At 42.0% G+C, this 16,670-nt stretch overlaps 1 protein-coding gene across 5 annotated transcripts in view; it reads right to left on the bottom strand.

The window, feature by feature from the left end:
• RANBP3 (RAN binding protein 3) overlaps positions 1 to 16,670 on the bottom strand; it is a 179,739-nt gene that overhangs the window by 128,520 nt on the left and 34,549 nt on the right. For all 5 annotated transcript variants that reach the window (XM_077842045.1, XM_077842046.1, XM_077842043.1 and 2 more), the window contains exon 2: positions 14,089 to 14,144. In XM_077842045.1, the coding sequence (XP_077698171.1) occupies positions 14,089 to 14,144 (56 nt within the window). The remainder of the gene's footprint in view (positions 1 to 14,088; positions 14,145 to 16,670) is intronic.

Below are 16,670 nucleotides of genomic sequence, written 5' to 3'. Positions count from 1 at the left end.
TACTTTTACCAGCTTAGGTTGAAACTTCCCCAAGGTACAAACTATTTTACCTTTTGCCCTTGGACTTTCGCTGCTACCACCAAACGTCTAACCGGGATATTTTATTGGGAAAGAGTTCGTTTGGAAACGTCTTTCCCCCCGAGAATCCTCACCAAAACCTTGCACCCCCCTTCGTGGGGAAGGTTTGATAAAAATCCTCACCCATTTGCATAGGTGAACACAGACCCAAACCCTTGGATCTTAAGAACAATGAAAAAAGCATTCAGTTTCTTACAAGAAGAATTTTAATAGAAGTAAAAAGAATCACCTCTGTAAAATCAGGATGGTAAATACCTTACAGGGTAATTAGATTCAAAACATAGAGAATCCCTCTAGGCAAAACCTTAAGTTACAAAAAGACACAAAGACAGGAATATCCATTCCATTCAGCACAGCTTATTTTCTCAGCCATTTAAAGAAATCATAATCTAACTCATATCTAGCTAGATTACTTACTAAATTCTAAGACTCCATTCCTGTTCTGTCCCCGGCAAAAGCATCACACAGACAGACCCAGACCCGTTGTTTTTCCCCCCGCTCCAGCTTTGAAAGTATCTTGTCTCCTCATTGGTCATTGTGGTCAGGTGCCAGCGAGGTTATCCTAGCTTCTTAACCCTTTACAGGTGAAAGGGTTTTTCCTCTGGCCAGGAGGGATTTTAAAGGTGTTTACTCTGCCCTTTATATTTATGACAGTCCTACTTCAGCCAATCGCTCAGACAAACAAGTTTGTTTGCATTTGCAGAAGTTAATGCTGCCTGCTTCTTCTTTACAATGTCACCTGAAAGAGAGAACAGGTATTCGCATGGCACTGCTGTAGCCGGCATCGCAAGATATTTACATGCCAGATGCGCTAAAGATTCATATGTCCCTTGATGCTTCAACCACCATTCCAGAGGACATGCATCCATGCTGATGATGAGTTCTGCTCGATAATGATTCAAAGCACTGAGGACCGATGCATGTTCATTTTCATCATTGAGTCAGATGCCACCAGCAGAAGGCTGATTTTCTTTTTGGTGGTTTGGGTTCTGTAGTTTCCACATCACAGTGTTGCTCTTTTAAGTCTTCTGAAAGCATCCCTCTGAGATTTTTGAAGGCACTTCAGATTCTTAAACAGTGGGTCGAGTGCTGTAGCTATCTTTAGAAATGTCACATTGGTATCTTCTTTGCATTGTGTCAAATTAGCATTGAAAGTGTTCTTAAAATGAACAACATGTGCGGGGTCATCATCCAAGACTGCCATAACATGAAATATATGGCAGAATGCAGGTAAAACAGAACAAGAGACATACATTTCTCCCCCAAGGAGTTCAGTCACAAATTTAATTAAAGCATTTTTTTTTTTTTTTAACAAGCATCATCAGCATGGAAGCAGGTCCTCTGGAACGATGGCTAAAGTATGAAGAAGCATATGAATCTTTAGCGCATCTGGCATGTAATATCTTGAGACACCAGCTACAACAGTGCCTGTTCTCACTTTCAGGTGACATTGTAATTAAGAAGTGGGCAGCATTACTTCCCATAAATGTAAACAAACTTTTTTTTTTTTAGCAATTGGCTGAACAAGAAGTAGGGACTGAGTGGATATGTAGGCTCTAAAGTTTTACATTGTTTTGTTTTTGAGTGCAGTTATGTAACAAAAAAACACATTTGTAAGTTGCACTTTCATGATAAATTTCAGAGTAGCAGCAGTGTTATTCTGTATTCGCAAAAAGAAAAGGAGTACTTGTGGCACCTTAGAGACTAACATATTTATTCGAGCATAAGCTTTCGTGAGCTACAGCTCACTTCATCAGATGCATCCGATGAAGTGAGCTGTAGCTCACGAAAGCTTATGCTCAAATAAATTTGTTAGTCTCTAAGGTGCCACAAGTACTCCTTTTCTTTTCATGATAAAGAGATTGCACTACAATACTTGTATGAGGTGAATTGTAAAATACTATTTCTTTTGGTTATCGTTTTTACAGTGCAAATATTTGTAATCAAAAAGAATATAAAGTGAGAACCATACACTTTGTATTCTGTGTTGTAATTGAAATAGATATATTTGAAAATGTAGAAAAACATCCCAAAATATTTAATAAATTTCAATTGGTATTCTACTGTTTAACAGTGTGATTAATCTCTATTAATTTTTTTAATCTCGATTAATTTTTTTGAGTTAATCGCATGAGTTAACTGCAATTAATCGACGGCCTTACTTCAAACTTAAAAAATTGAGTTGGTTAACACCTAAAATTGATGCATTAACAGATGGAGTTGCCCAAAAAACAGTTAGCTACAGCATGTAAAGGCACTCCTGCAATCCATTTGGCATGAACACAAAATCAACACACACTGGGGGAACAAATTCAGGTTTTACCAGAACAGGTAACTACCCCCACTCTCCTCTCAGAGCCAGGATAAAAACCCAGGGTGTGGGTTCCCCACTGCTTTGACCCACTGAACCACACTCTGCACTCAGAGCTAAAAATATAACCTCTTTTCTCAAATATTTTTACATACCTGTTAGGATATAAAGGAAAACTTCTCAGTTTGCTAAGCTTGCTGCTGCTGCTGCCTGTACTTTAATATACCTTCATAGAGTTACTCTCTCTTGGCTCAGGTCGCCCTACCTTCCTAGGTTGTTCTTCCCCCCAACCTTCTACTCGCTCTCTGTTTTAAAAGTTATAGTTTTTACAGAAACCTCCAAAAGATAAAGATAAATTGAAAACAGAACAAAACAACAATCAAACAAAACAAAACAAAGGTAAAAACTTTAAATAAATCCAGTAAGTTAATTATTTTAACCCTTCAGGAATGCAACAGCTGGAATTACTCCTAACTTTCTTAAAGATATAGTTGCCAAGCAACAGAATGCAGACTCTGTTTCTAATCCTAATCACTGACTAATATTTGACACATGGGCTTTCCTTATTTCCATATACCAGAGTTTTAAAATAAATTTTAATATAAAGTAATAAAAAATGGCTTAAGTTACTAAATTAATACAACAAATTTGGCAAATATAAATTTTTACCAATTTTTATTAAAAGTTTTAAATAAGAAAGGTGAATTTTTTTATTTTTTATTTTTGTTTCCCTTATTTTGTATAATTAGAAATAGAATTCTGGCTCCATTTGTTTTTAATTATCAGGTATGTTGTCCTGTGTTGTACAGTGTGTGTCACGTGACTTTTTTTGTTTTGTTTTGTTTTTGTTGTAACAAAAGTCAATTTTATACCTTTTTTTAAATACAAGTGGTACCACATTATTTTAATATTATGGTTGGGGTATAATCATCATAATACAATTAATACCCATTTTTTTTTCAAAGTTCAAAAAGGCCTCAGCAACATTAAGGTAAGGGTAATATTAACAAAATGTCAATTTCTTGTTTGGGTTTTTATAAACTTGTTTGCACTTCTAAATACAGTAAAAGAAAGTTATAGCAAAAATGTTTTTAAAAAATTTATGCATAAAGCTAATCAAACAATTTCAACAGCTTTCCACCTTTTCAATAGGTTTCCAGCTTTGTCTCCCAAACACAACCATGTGTCATGAAAGTTTAATACCCTCAAAGTATTTGCATAGACCTGAATTTAAAATTCATTTTGGTTCAATTTTTATTCTCTTTTAAGTTATGTTAAAGGGAAGTAATGGTTGTTAAAGGTTGTGCTTCTAAACAGTTAAAAGTGGAATTGGTATCACAAGCAAATTAACTCCAAAAATCGTGATAAAATTATGGAGTACTTGTGGCACCTTAGAGACTAACCAATTTATTAGAGCATGAGCTTTCGTGAGCTACAGCTCACTTCATCAGATGCATCTGATGAAGTGAGCTGTAGCTCACGAAAGCTCATGCTCTAATAAATTGGTTAGTCTCTAAGGTGCCACAAGTACTCCATTTCTTTTTGCGAATACAGACTAACACGGCTGTTACTCTGAAACCGATAAAAATTATGTTACCTCTTTTGCTAAAACAGAGTGCTCAGCAGGGAAAAGCAATACACCGTCTCATAAAAGATTGTGAGCATCTATTTTAGCAGGTAAGTATTATATTTAGTATAAAATATTAGTAATGCACCTCAACTAAAAATGGAATCTCTACACAACAATTGCAAAAGTATAGCTTGTGTCTTAAAAGACTTGGTCCCTATTACATTGTAAATGCACTAAGTTACTCTGTGTATTAAGTTTGGGTTACTGAAAACAAGAGAAATATAAACAAGCAAAAACTTTATTAGGTTAACTAACTTAGGGCATGTCTACACTTGCCATTTAAAGCAAAAAAAGTCCCTTTTTGCGCAAAAACCATGGGAGCATCTACCCTTTTCGATGACTTTTTGCAGTGAAACTCAGAAGTTTCACTGCAAAAAGAAAACCATCTGCACGAGGGGCATACAGCTCTTGCCAGTGATGCGCAAGTGAAGACACGTTCTTCCTGTTTACAGAGCTTTTAGCCTCCGGAGGATATCCCACAGTGCCTAGGTGACCACTCTGGCCAGCAGCTCTGCTGCTCTGACGCCAGGTAAACAGACATCCACCCCTCCCCCTGTAAACTCCCCTTCCTGTTTTTTTTGGCAGGTGCTCACTTGTCATCTGGCCAGGTGACAATGGCTGCTCCCTGGCTTGGAGCAATGCTGAGCTAAAGGTGCTGATCAGTGTTTGGGGAGAGGAGGCTGTGCAGGGACGCAGGATGCCCCACAATCATCCTCCCCCTCCCCCCCCTTCCCACAAGACCTATCGTCAAAACGGAGAGAGCTGCGCTGTGGGATAGTGCCCTCAGTGCACTGCTCTCATCAGCATGGAAGTGCTGCAAATGTAAACACACAGTGATGCTTGTGGAAGTAAGTGAGCACACAAGCCAGCGCTTTTCTTTCACCGGTGAAACTGACAGCACAAAAACTCTGCAAGTGTAGACTCAGCCTCAAGCTGTTTAAGATTGCATCCTACAGACTAAAGACACCAGAAGATATCACACCACAAAAGTATCAGAAGGTATCCGTATACAGTGAAGAAACCACCAAGCATCAAGAAAAGAAAAAAGAGATTTATAAATAAGAGACTGGTCAACTACACCTCAATCTACCATAGTTAGACAATGACATTGGCAATCAGCTAGAAACAACTGTCATTTAATTTGAATTTGGCTGTGTAAAAGCGGCTGTGTAAAAGCAACTGTATTACTGCTATATTGTTGTACTATTGCTGTACTGTTGTATTGCTGCTGTACAGCATTTACAATGAGCATAACATTGCTAAACTGCTTAACCGACACACGAACGGCAGCAAACAATATGAAGGCAAGAAAAACAAATTGGTAAAGAAATTAAGTTCCACAGTAGTAAACAAATTCCCTGGTAGGACCAGTCATACTTTGGGGTCAGTGACTCTGCATCCCAAGCAAGGCACATTTTATTCAAAACAATCTTGTTCAGTGTCTGGGTACCAACACTAAACCCTGGCACAGCAATATTTGATCAGTTGGTTACTGTCCACTCAGCAGATTATCTGGAAGACAGTGTCCATAAGGAACAACTGGCTCTACATCAACAAATGGGGTATCACAGAGCAATGCAGCAGAGAAGATAGCCGTTCCTGATTCCTGCCCAGCAAAGCTTATCAGAGTGACAACGAGCAGTAAGGATAACCTATAACATGAATGGACAGTACCAGGCAGTAACTAACTACAAATATTTAGTTCATTTGTAATGTCATTCATTCATTTGTAATGTCACTACTCAACATTTCTTGTACTTCTCATATACATAGCACTGTAAAACACACTGTAGTAATACCTATCTCAGTATTTCAAAACACTCAGCCTACTACCAAAAATAATACAGGCGGTAACTGTAAATGGCCTAATAGGATGTGTTGCTATCTGCAGTACCACAAGGGCCAAACCCCAATAACAGATTGGAAAACGATTATTATGCTTGACTATAAGGTGGTGTCATATGTACACATACATACTCTACATATATACCCACGTACACTACAAATATATACGCCATATCCATATTATTCATATATATTAATTATTTAGGAGTGCCTCTTGGGCTCAATCAAAGCCCTGGGCCTAACATTCCCAGGCCCACCATAAGGGACTACAATCAATTGGAAAATAAAATCTCTCCATCAGTCATACAAGGGAATGTGCAGACTACGGGACAGATAGGGCATGAATGTATGGATGGTAAAGTAAGGTGACCACATAACAGTGTTTAGCCCACTGGGTCATCTTCAGTCCATGCATTATGCTTTTTTGAGATGATGGGTAAACATCCTCCCCATAAAAAGACAGAAAGTGGGGGAATGTAGTCGGAAGAGGGTCTGAAACATAAGCCCTAGTATCAGAGGCCTGAGCTAAAGTAGTGGTCAAACCTTTGCTGATAGAAAACAAAATAAGGCCCTGCTCACAGAATCTGGCAAGAACAGGGCTGATATTGCCAAAACACATTCCTAAGAGGTGGTAGGCACAGAGCATTCACACAAACACATTTCAAGAGGGTGGTACCAGAACACCACGATACCAACACATTCCCCAAAGATAACAGGAACACGCTGACCCACCCTAAAGATAAGGTCAGGATGAAAGTGTGATGGATAGAGATGTACCAGGTGATAGGTGGAAACCGGCTCTGCCAGAGGGTGTCAACTAACTACATCAGAGGGACAGTATGTAACTTGTTTGTACTGATGTATAAAACGGAGTCTCAGAGGGAGCGTCTTTGGCCAGCTGAGGGGACAGCGGAAAGTCCCTCCACTAACTAAGCTGCGTCCATTGTCACGCGCATACATGCACTGAGTGTACTTGTAGCAAGTATAAGGCACCAATACCATGCTTCATCGACAATAAACCTGACCAAGTTCCTTCACTACAAACCAAGTCTCTGGTTATTGGGCACTTCGATCGGAGCCTGCTGTACAGGTTATCTGGCCAGAGTCAGTACAGCATGCAGAGAGAACCCACACACAGCCAACATCTGACCATGGGAGGAAAATAGTCTTAGAGGGGCAGGACAGGGACTCCTGGCCAGGAATGCAAGGACAAAGACTAGCCCCTCGCTGTGGGGTGCTGCTGAACAGTCCCTGCCCAGGAACCGCTGCCCTAAGAGAGCAGGGCTGCAACAGCGGGACTCATAAGAACAGTCATAATGGGTCAGACCAAATGTCTACCTAGCCCAGTGTGGCCAATGCCAGAGGGAATGAACAGAACAGGTAACTATCAAGTGATCCATCCCGTCACCCATTCCCAGCTTCTGGCAAACAGAGGCTAGGGACACCTGCCCATCCTGGCTAATAGCCATTGATTGATCTATCCTCCACGAACTTATCTAGTTCTTTTTTGAACCCTAAGAGGGTTCTGAGCAAAGTTACTGAGCAATATTTTTTCATTGATTTCAGCATGTCAGCTGAAATCCATATTTACCGACAACTACCGATTAAAATCAAATCCTGCCTAGCCTACCTAAAGGTTAATAATGGAGAGTACTATCTCCAGAAAAGTCAGCTGAAGATACAGAATCCAGCTACAATAACAGGAGGCCTTGTAAAGTCAAGTTTCATTTTCTGCAGTAAATTGGAGTAGTACCTGAATTCTCCATAATTCTAAGTATCTATTAATGATCAGACATGGCCCAGATGTGTTAGACTGTCACATGGGGGCACACCTTGATAAGCTACTTTTTTCCTTCTCCCACTGATGGTTCCAGGATAGCCTGCTGAAGAAAAGAAGCATTCTGTATAGTGTCTGACAAGGGTCAACTTGACCAGGATTGCAAATAGGGTTGCCAATTTCAGTTGAACATATTCCTGGAGGTTTCATCATATGACAATCTTTTATTAAAGATTGAGCTTTAATTCCTGAGACTCCAGGACAATCCGGGAGGGTTGGCAACCCTAACTGTAAAGCTAACAGAAGTTTAAACTACCTCCAGCCAAACACATTTTGCTAGAGTATAAATTATTATTTTCTATTATCTAAAACTGTGTATTGTGCCAATTTTTTAAAAATTCTTTACAGTATACTTAAAATAAAGCCTTGCTCTTCTGCCCCTCCCCTCCTGCCCAAAAGACATGCACACAGGCAAAATTCCCATCAACTTTAATAGGAATTCTTCCTGAGTAATCTTAATAAAGAATTGCCAGGTTTGGCATGTAATCAAGGAATCCACTTAACCGGGGTGTTTCTTTGAGTGGTAGTTTGGTTTCTAAGCCCAGTGGTAGTTAATGGCAAATGCTGTCAACCGCTGCTCAATGACAATGCTGTTTTAACTAAAATTGCGATGATGGGTGTTAGCTAAAATGCTGCCTTTGTGAATCTTGGGCAACTTCTGTTGAATAAGATGACTGTTTAATTGGAAACCAGGTTATCCCAATAAGCATATTACACAATCTAACAATTACAAAGAAATTCAAAGTTGCCATCTTGAGTTTTTTGGTAACATGGGGCCAAGTTATGCTTTTGTTACTTACGTATGCAGTTCCACAGACTTCACCTAAATGATCTGCACAAATAGAGCAAGCAGGATTTGACCCTCAGTTTCCAACAAAGTCTGGAGACTTTCACGGCTGTTTTAAAGTTAAGTTACCTTACATATATTTGGGCCATTTAACATTTTATATGTATAATACATACACTAATATTTAATAACTTGTACAAGTTGCCTTAAAACAGTAAGTCCCCAACTTTTTGCATATACTAATCTGTCCACTAACACTTACTATGCCATTACATAGGTGTACTGAATTTACTGCTGGGAAATAAAATGGGAGCAATCACTAACACCAAATCTCCCCTCCCAAAACCATTCATAATTCTGGAGGTATCACACAAGTGACAGGTACTTCTAAAAATAATATTCATTAGGAGGTTAAATATAATTGAGCTACCTAGCACTGGAAGAAATTACTGGAGTTTAACTTTAATAATCTCTACTTTGGCTACAAATCTATTAAACCACTTCATTTATCCTTAACTAATAGAGTCAATCCTTAACTCATGTTTCTTGAGCAGGTAAGAATTGTGACAAAGGCCAAAACTGAAGTTTTACCACAAACCTAAGGAAAATTACCTTTCTGTAAAGATGTAGTTCACTATTCATGTCTTAATATTCTGGGAGTTTTTACAGATTAGATTACATATAAAATGACAGTCAGATAGCGATAAGAACTAACTTTTGGGAAGAATTAACAACATTTATTTGATTAGAGAACGTGAAACTTGAAAACAGTAGATCTGTAGAAAAGACAGATTTTTAAATTTGAATTGTGGCAGACTTTAAATTGGAACCACTTTAAATAGTACCAAGTTGTCAGCCAGGGTGACAGGTTTCTCTAGCTCTCTACTTACAGAACAAATTCAGGACTGGAATGTAAATACAGCACAGCAGGGGAGGAGGTGACCAGCCCTCTGTGGAGAAAGAAGTGGTTCGGGACTATTTAGAAAAGCTGGACGAGCACAAGTCCATGGGGCCGGATGCGCTGCATCCAAGAGTGCTAAAGGAGTTGGCAGATCTGATTGGAGAGCCATTGGCCATTATCTTTGAAAAGTCATGGCGATCGGGGAAGGTCCCGGACGACTGGAAAAAGGTTAATGTAGTGCCCATCTTTAAAAAAGGGAAGGAGGAGGATCCGGGGAACTACAGGACAGTCAGCCTCACCTCAGTCCCTGGAAAAATTATGGAGCAGGTCCTCAAGGAATCAATTCTGAAGCACTTAGAGGAGAGGAAAGTGATCAGGAACAGTTACCATGGATTCACTGACTAATCTAATTGCCTTCTATGACGAGATAACTGGCTCTGTGGATGAGGGGAACACGGTGGACGTGTTATTCCTTGACTTTAGCAAAGCTTTTGACACAGTCTCCCACAGTATTCTTGCCAGCAAGTTAAAGTAGTATGGGCTGGATGAATGGACTATAAGGTAGAGAAATAGCCGTGTTAGTCTGTATTCGCAAAAAGAAAAGGAGTACTTGTGGCACCTTAGAGACTAACCAATTTATCTGAGCATGAGCTTTCGTGAGCTACAGCTCACTTCATCGGATGCATACCGTGGAAACTGCAGAAGACATTATATACACACAGAGACCATGAAACAATACCTCCTCCCACCCCACTGTCCTGCTGGTAATAGCTTATCTAAAGTGATCATCAAGTTGGGCCATTTCCAGCACAAATCCAGGTTTTCTCACCCTCCGCCCCCCCACACACAAACTCACTCTCCTGCTGGTAATAGCCCATCCAAAGTGACCACTCTCTTCACAATGTGTATGATAATCAAGGTGGGCCATTTCCTGCACAAATCCAGGTTCTCTCACCCGCCTCCAAAAACCACACACACAAACTCACTCTCCTGCTGGTAATAGCTTATCCAAAGTGACCACTCTCCCTACAATGTGCATGATAATCAAGGTGGGCCATTTCCAGCACAAATCCAGGTTTTCTCACCCCCATCCCCATACACACACAAACTCACTCTCCTGCTGGCAATAGCTCATCCAAACTGACCACTCTCCAAGTTTAAATCCAAGTTTAACCAGAACGTCTGGGGACGGTGGGGGGGTTTGTAGGAAAAAACAAGGGGAAATAGGCTACCTTGCTTAATGACTTAGCCACTCCCAGTCTCTATTTAAGCCTAAATTAACAGTATCCAATTTGCAAATGAATTCCAATTCAGCAGTTTCTCGCTGGAGTCTGGATTTGAAGTTTTTTTGTTTTAAGATAGCGACCTTCATGTCTGTGATTGCGTGACCAGAGAGATTGAAGTGTTCTCCGACTGGTTTATGAATGTTATAATTCTTGACATCTGATTTGTGTCCATTTATTCTTTTACGTAGAGACTGTCCAGTTTGACCAATGTAAATGGCAGAGGGGCATTGCTGGCACATGATGGCATATATCACACTGGTGGATGTGCAGGTGAACGAGCCTCTGATAGTGTGGCTGATGTTATTAGGCCCTGTGATGGTGTCCCCTGAATAGATATGTGGGCACAGTTGGCAACGGGCTTTGTTGCAAGGATAAGTTCCTGGGTTAGTGGTTCTGTTGTGTGGTATGTGGTTGTTGGTGAGTATTTGCTTCAGGTTGCGGGGCTGTCTGTAGGCAAGGACTGGCCTGTCTCCCAAGAGTTTCCTAATGTCTCCCAATGTCCAGTTTACATTGGTCAAACTGGACAGTCTCTACGTAAAAGAATAAATGGACACAAATCAGATGTCAAGAATTATAACATTCATAAACCAGTCGGAGAACACTTCAATCTCTCTGGTCACGCAATCACAGACATGAAGGTCGCTATCTTAAAACAAAAAAACTTCAAATCCAGACTCCAGCGAGAAACTGCTGAATTGGAATTCATTTGCAAATTGGATACTGTTAATTTAGGCTTAAATAGAGACTGGGAGTGGCTAAGTCATTATGCAAGGTAGCCTATTTCCCCTTGTTTTTTCCTACACACACCCCCCACCAAGACGTTCTGGTTAAACTTGGATTTAAACTTGGAGAGTGGTCAGTTTGGATGAGCTATTGCCAGCAGGAGAGTGAGTTGTGTGTGTGTGTCTGTGTGTCTGTGTGTCTGTGTGTCCGTCCGTCCCTCCCTCCCTCCCTCCCTCCCCCCGGGAAGGGGGGGGGTGAGAAAGCCTGGATTTGTGCTGGAAATGGCCCGCCTTGATTATCATGCACATTGTAGGGAGAGCGATCACTTTGGATAAGCTATTACCAGCAGGAGAGTGAGTTTGTGTGTGTGGTTTTTGGAGGGGGGTGAGGGAGTGAGAGAACCTGGATTTGTGCAGGAAATGGCCCACCTTGATTATCATACACATTGTGAAGAGAGTGGTCACTTTGGATGGGCTATTACCAGCAGGAGAGTGAGTTTGTGTGTGGGGGGGCGGAGGGTGAGAAAACCTGGATTTGTGCTGGAAATGGCCCAACTTGATGATCACTTTAGATAAGCTATTACCAGCAGGACAGTGGGGTGGGAGGAGGTATTGTTTCATGGTCTCTGTGTGTATATAATGTCTTCTGCAGTTTCCACGGTATGCATCCGATGAAGTGAGCTGTAGCTCACGAAAGCTCATGCTCAGATAAATTGGTTAGTCTCTAAGGTGCCACAAGTACTCCTTTTCTTTGTAAGGTAGAGAGAAAGCCGGCTAGATTGTCGGGCTCAACGGGTAGTGATCAATGGCTCCATGTCTAGTTGGCAGTCGGTATCAAGTGGAGTGCCCCAAGGGTCGGTCCTTGAGCCAGTTTTGTTCAATATCTTCATTAATGATCTGGAGGACGGTGTGGATTGCACCCTCAGCAAGTTTGCAGATGACACTAAACTGGAGGAGATGTAGATATGTTGGAGGGTAGGGATAGAATACAGAGGGCACTAGACAAATTAGAGGATTGGGCCAAAAGAAATCTGATGAGGTTCAACAAGGACAAGTGTAGAGTCCTCCACTTAGCAAGGAAGAATGCACCGCTACAGACTAGGGACGGAATGGCTAGGCAGCAGTTCTGCAGAAAAGGACCTAAGGGTTACAGTGGACGAGAAGCTGGATAGAAATCAACAGTGTGCCGTTGTTGCCAAGAAGGCCAATGGCATTTTGGAATGTATAAGTAGAGGCATTGCCAGCAGATCGAGGGACATGATCGTTCCCCTCTATTTGACATTGGTGAGGCCTCATCTGGAGTAGTGTGTCCACTTTTGGGCCCCACACTACAAGAAGGATGTGGAAAAATTGGAAAACATCCAGCGGAGGGCAACAAAAATGATTAGGGGACTGGAACACATGACTTATGAGGAGAGGCTGAGGGAACTGGGATTGTTTAGTCTGCGGAAGAGAAGAATGAGGGGGGATTTGATAGCTGCTTTCAGCTACCTGAAAGGGGGTTCCAAAGAGGATGCATCTAGACTGTTCTCAGTGGTAGCAGATGACAGAACGAGGAGTAATGGTCTCAAGTTGCAGTGGGGGAGGTTTAGGTTGGATATTAGGAAAAACTTTTTCACTAGGAGGGTAGTGAAACGCTGGAATGCATTACCTAGGGAGGTGGTGGAATCTCCTTCCTTAGAAGCTGTCAAGGTCAGGCTTGACAAAGCCCTGGCTGGGATGATTTAGTTGGGGATTGGTCCTGCTTTGAGCAGGGGGTTGGACTAGATGACCTCCTGAGGTCCCTTCCAACCCTGATATTCTAGGATACTGGCAGCAGAGAAATCCAAGCTTCTCCCACCAAATCCTGTGCCAACATGGTTCAACACTGAACTGGATAAAGCACCTTTAGGAGTAAATCTTCATGATATCTCTGCTTACACTTCCATGAGGAGTATCATTTATGGCTGGAAATGGACTGAGAAAACATTTCGCATATAATTTGGTAACATCTTTCACTCACTATTGACCTGCACTGGATTCAAAACAGACATCTGAGGGTAGGCTTCACATCTTGACAAAATAATTTTTAGTAGCAACTAACTAAAATACTGGAAGGTTTTCTGTTTGAACCTAGCTTAATGCATCACGGAATTCATTCGAAAAACCGTGTCAGTCTCTCTTTCCAAGTTGAAGAATGTTAAGTGCATTTAAAATGCAAAATGCTCTGAGGTCACTGAGTTACACAGCTGACAGCAACGTTTTTCCATTTCCCCAAACTTAAATTTAATGATGAGCAATTAACCAAGAAATCAATCAGTAGTTGTATGTAATATGTTAAATTTTAGCACTAACTTGAACCATGTTTTTTTCCTTTTAACTTTCCTTTTCATTTTGTTATTCTCTTTTCTTGCTTTCATTTCTATTTCTACATAGTAATAAGGTCTGCCCCTTTTTCCCATCTGTCTTTGTTTAAGATTCTGCTTTGAAATTGTTCTAGATTTCCCCCACTTTCTGTTCCTCCTGCTTTCCTCCCACTAACCTATAATCTGTGTCTTCCCACATTTTTTCCTTGAATTTCAAACCCTAATGACAACTATCTAGTATCTCACCTTAACTTCAGAAGAGTAACACCATATACAAATTACTGAAATATTAGTCAGGATGACCATATGCCATAAAATGAGTACATACACAGTGATAGCTCCTTACCTTCTGTGCTTTATCCTTCTGAAACACAAAGACGGGTGGAGCAATGGCAGGTTTTTCTGCAAAAAAAGAAATTGTTTTTTCCAACAGCATTAAATATTACAAAGTTATGCTCTGTGATGTTTTTCACAAAAAAAGAATGAATTCTGAAAATGTTCACCTCACAATTCAGGGCAACTGCACTTGTATACCCCTCTCTGGTCCCTCAAGGGCACACACACCAGGCTCCTCAGCTGTCACCTATCTTGGGTAGAGGGCCGCATCCCTCTCCCCTCTAATTGGGTTTTTTCCAGGCTGTACAGTTCCCTGCCTAACTGATATCCCCAGCAATCCGACTGCCAGAACTGCCAACAACTGCGCTTTGCTTTCTCTTCAAAGGTTAGGAATAATGTAATTGCCAGCAGTTATGAGTTACAAATAGTTCTTTATAAGCAAGCACATTTATTCTTATGGTGAAACCATTATAGTGAAAATATTTTAGAGATGATAAAAGAACCTAAATACTTGCTAATAAGCTTATCAGAGCTCACCTCCAAACTTCAGCAAGAGCTCTGGCAGCAATGGGTTTGTGTGTGGTTACAAATTCATAAACAGCCTTAGCTCAGAATAAACAGAACCATGCACAGGTTAATGTTTCCTTTACAGCCTGGGCCTTGGATCTTGAGATTCCACCAACAAATTATCAGTAGAAAATAGTGCCCTCCTCAGGGCGTAGATACAAAAAGAAGGGCTTTTGCATAACCAGAGTTGGGAATTTGCTCTCACCTTCCCATAGAGATTCCCTAGGCAAACCAGTTAACATTGTTTGTCCAAACATCCATTCTTGTCTGGCCCATTGTTCAGACAGTCCTTTGAAGTTCACAACACCTCCCAGGAATCACTACTTTTGCATTTAATAAAATGGACTCCAGATACTAATTCAGTAAGGTTTTTCAAGAATATTGCAGGAAATTGCCGTATGTGTCCCAGTTCAAGTATTAGTTACACTAGTTATAACTAAGGTGGGATTTGCAAAAGTGCCTAATGGCAGATCTACAGGGATGCAATTTTTTTTTTTTTACTTTATTTTTTTTTTTTACATTTCAATGCCAGTAAAAGCCCTAATGTAGCTGCAGTTATACTGGCATAGGAGTGCTTTTGCTATATATACTCCTGGGAGGGGATCCTGTGGGACTCTACGCCTGCAGAAAATGCCACGCACACAAGCCCCTTCTCCCCCCTCCCCCCAGTATTTCTACATTTCCCTGCAGAAAACGGCAGGGAAGCAAAGGGAAGCCACGCAAGGGGGAGCGGCGACCATGTGTGTAGTTTTTGTGCCGGACTGCCCCCCAAACAGAAGCACGGCATGAGGGAGGACACAGGGTTACATGCCACTGCCCCCACCCCTCATTTCTGCAAATGCACAACTGCCCTGCTGAAGGAGTCTGTGTCAGGCTCCGCTGACTCTGTAGCTGAATGCAGCCTCTTCGGTCCTAGTCCCAGTTGTGCTCCCCTTCTGTGTGCTGGGAGCCTTCAATTTTCCGTGGAACACTGAGTGCCCATGGCAGGGGGGAAGGAAGAGGGGTGGAATAGGGGAGGGGGAAGGGAATGTGGGAGTGAGCAGAGAGGGGTGGAGAAGAATAGGGGAATCGCAGGGGGAAGTGGGAGCCCGGCATGCAGCATCCCCTCACCAGTGGCTGGGGCTCTCCCATTAAGCAAGCCCATTGTACCCTCACCCTGACAAGTCCTACCCCCTTACACCTGGACCCCACCGACAAGCCCTCCACACCCAGACCCATAAAGCCCCACTCCCCCAGCACCCAGACCTCCCCATCCCCAAGGCTCCCCGCTCAGCCCAACCACCATTACCTGGATCCCCTGCAGCGTCCCATTGCCCCTGTGCATCCAGCTCTCCCACTGAGCCGCCCGCACCCAGACTGCAGCACTCAGAAACCTTTCACCCCACATCTGGATCCCCCCACACTAAGTCCCTCCACACTTGGCTGGGCAGGTTCAGCCCAGCAGGAGCAGCACCTGGTGCGCCTGGCACAGAGGGGCAAGGCGCCGAGGTGTTTCTGTGGCAGGCCCAGCCCTTGCACTGTGTCAGGGTCAGGTGCAGCCTCGCTGTATGGAAAGAGGTGGGGGCTTCAGGGTGATCTCCCACCTCAGCGCAGCCAGTGGACTGTGCTCCCCACTGCCACGCTGGAGCCACATTTATTTATTGACAAATAAAATTTGCAGAATTTTAATATGTGTGCATAATTTTTTTTGCACAGAATTTTTTGGCCCATAATTCCCTCAGGGAACTGGCATAACCAAAACTAGAAAAAGCACTATACTAGGAAGTTTTGCCAGTATAGTTATACCTGTACATCCGTATCACCAAACCTTTTCTAGACTAAGCCTAAGCGATTTACACACACAAGCCCCAGCGATTTACACACACAAGCCCCACTTGCAATGACACTTATGCTTCTAAGCGATTAGGAACTTTGAGTAGCAAACAAGGGAGTGTTGCGAGGGAGTTCTCCAGGTGAAGAAGGATTACATGACCTTGGGCGTGAGTTTGTTGTCTGTTAGGCTGTTGTATGCCTGCTGCTTGCTTT

The sequence above is a fragment of the Eretmochelys imbricata genome, chromosome 25 (genome assembly GCF_965152235.1).
Source record: "Eretmochelys imbricata isolate rEreImb1 chromosome 25, rEreImb1.hap1, whole genome shotgun sequence".
NCBI lineage: Eukaryota > Metazoa > Chordata > Testudines > Cheloniidae > Eretmochelys > Eretmochelys imbricata.
The sequence above is the reverse complement of the archived record's forward strand: the minus strand, read 5'-3'. Positions and strand labels throughout refer to the sequence as shown.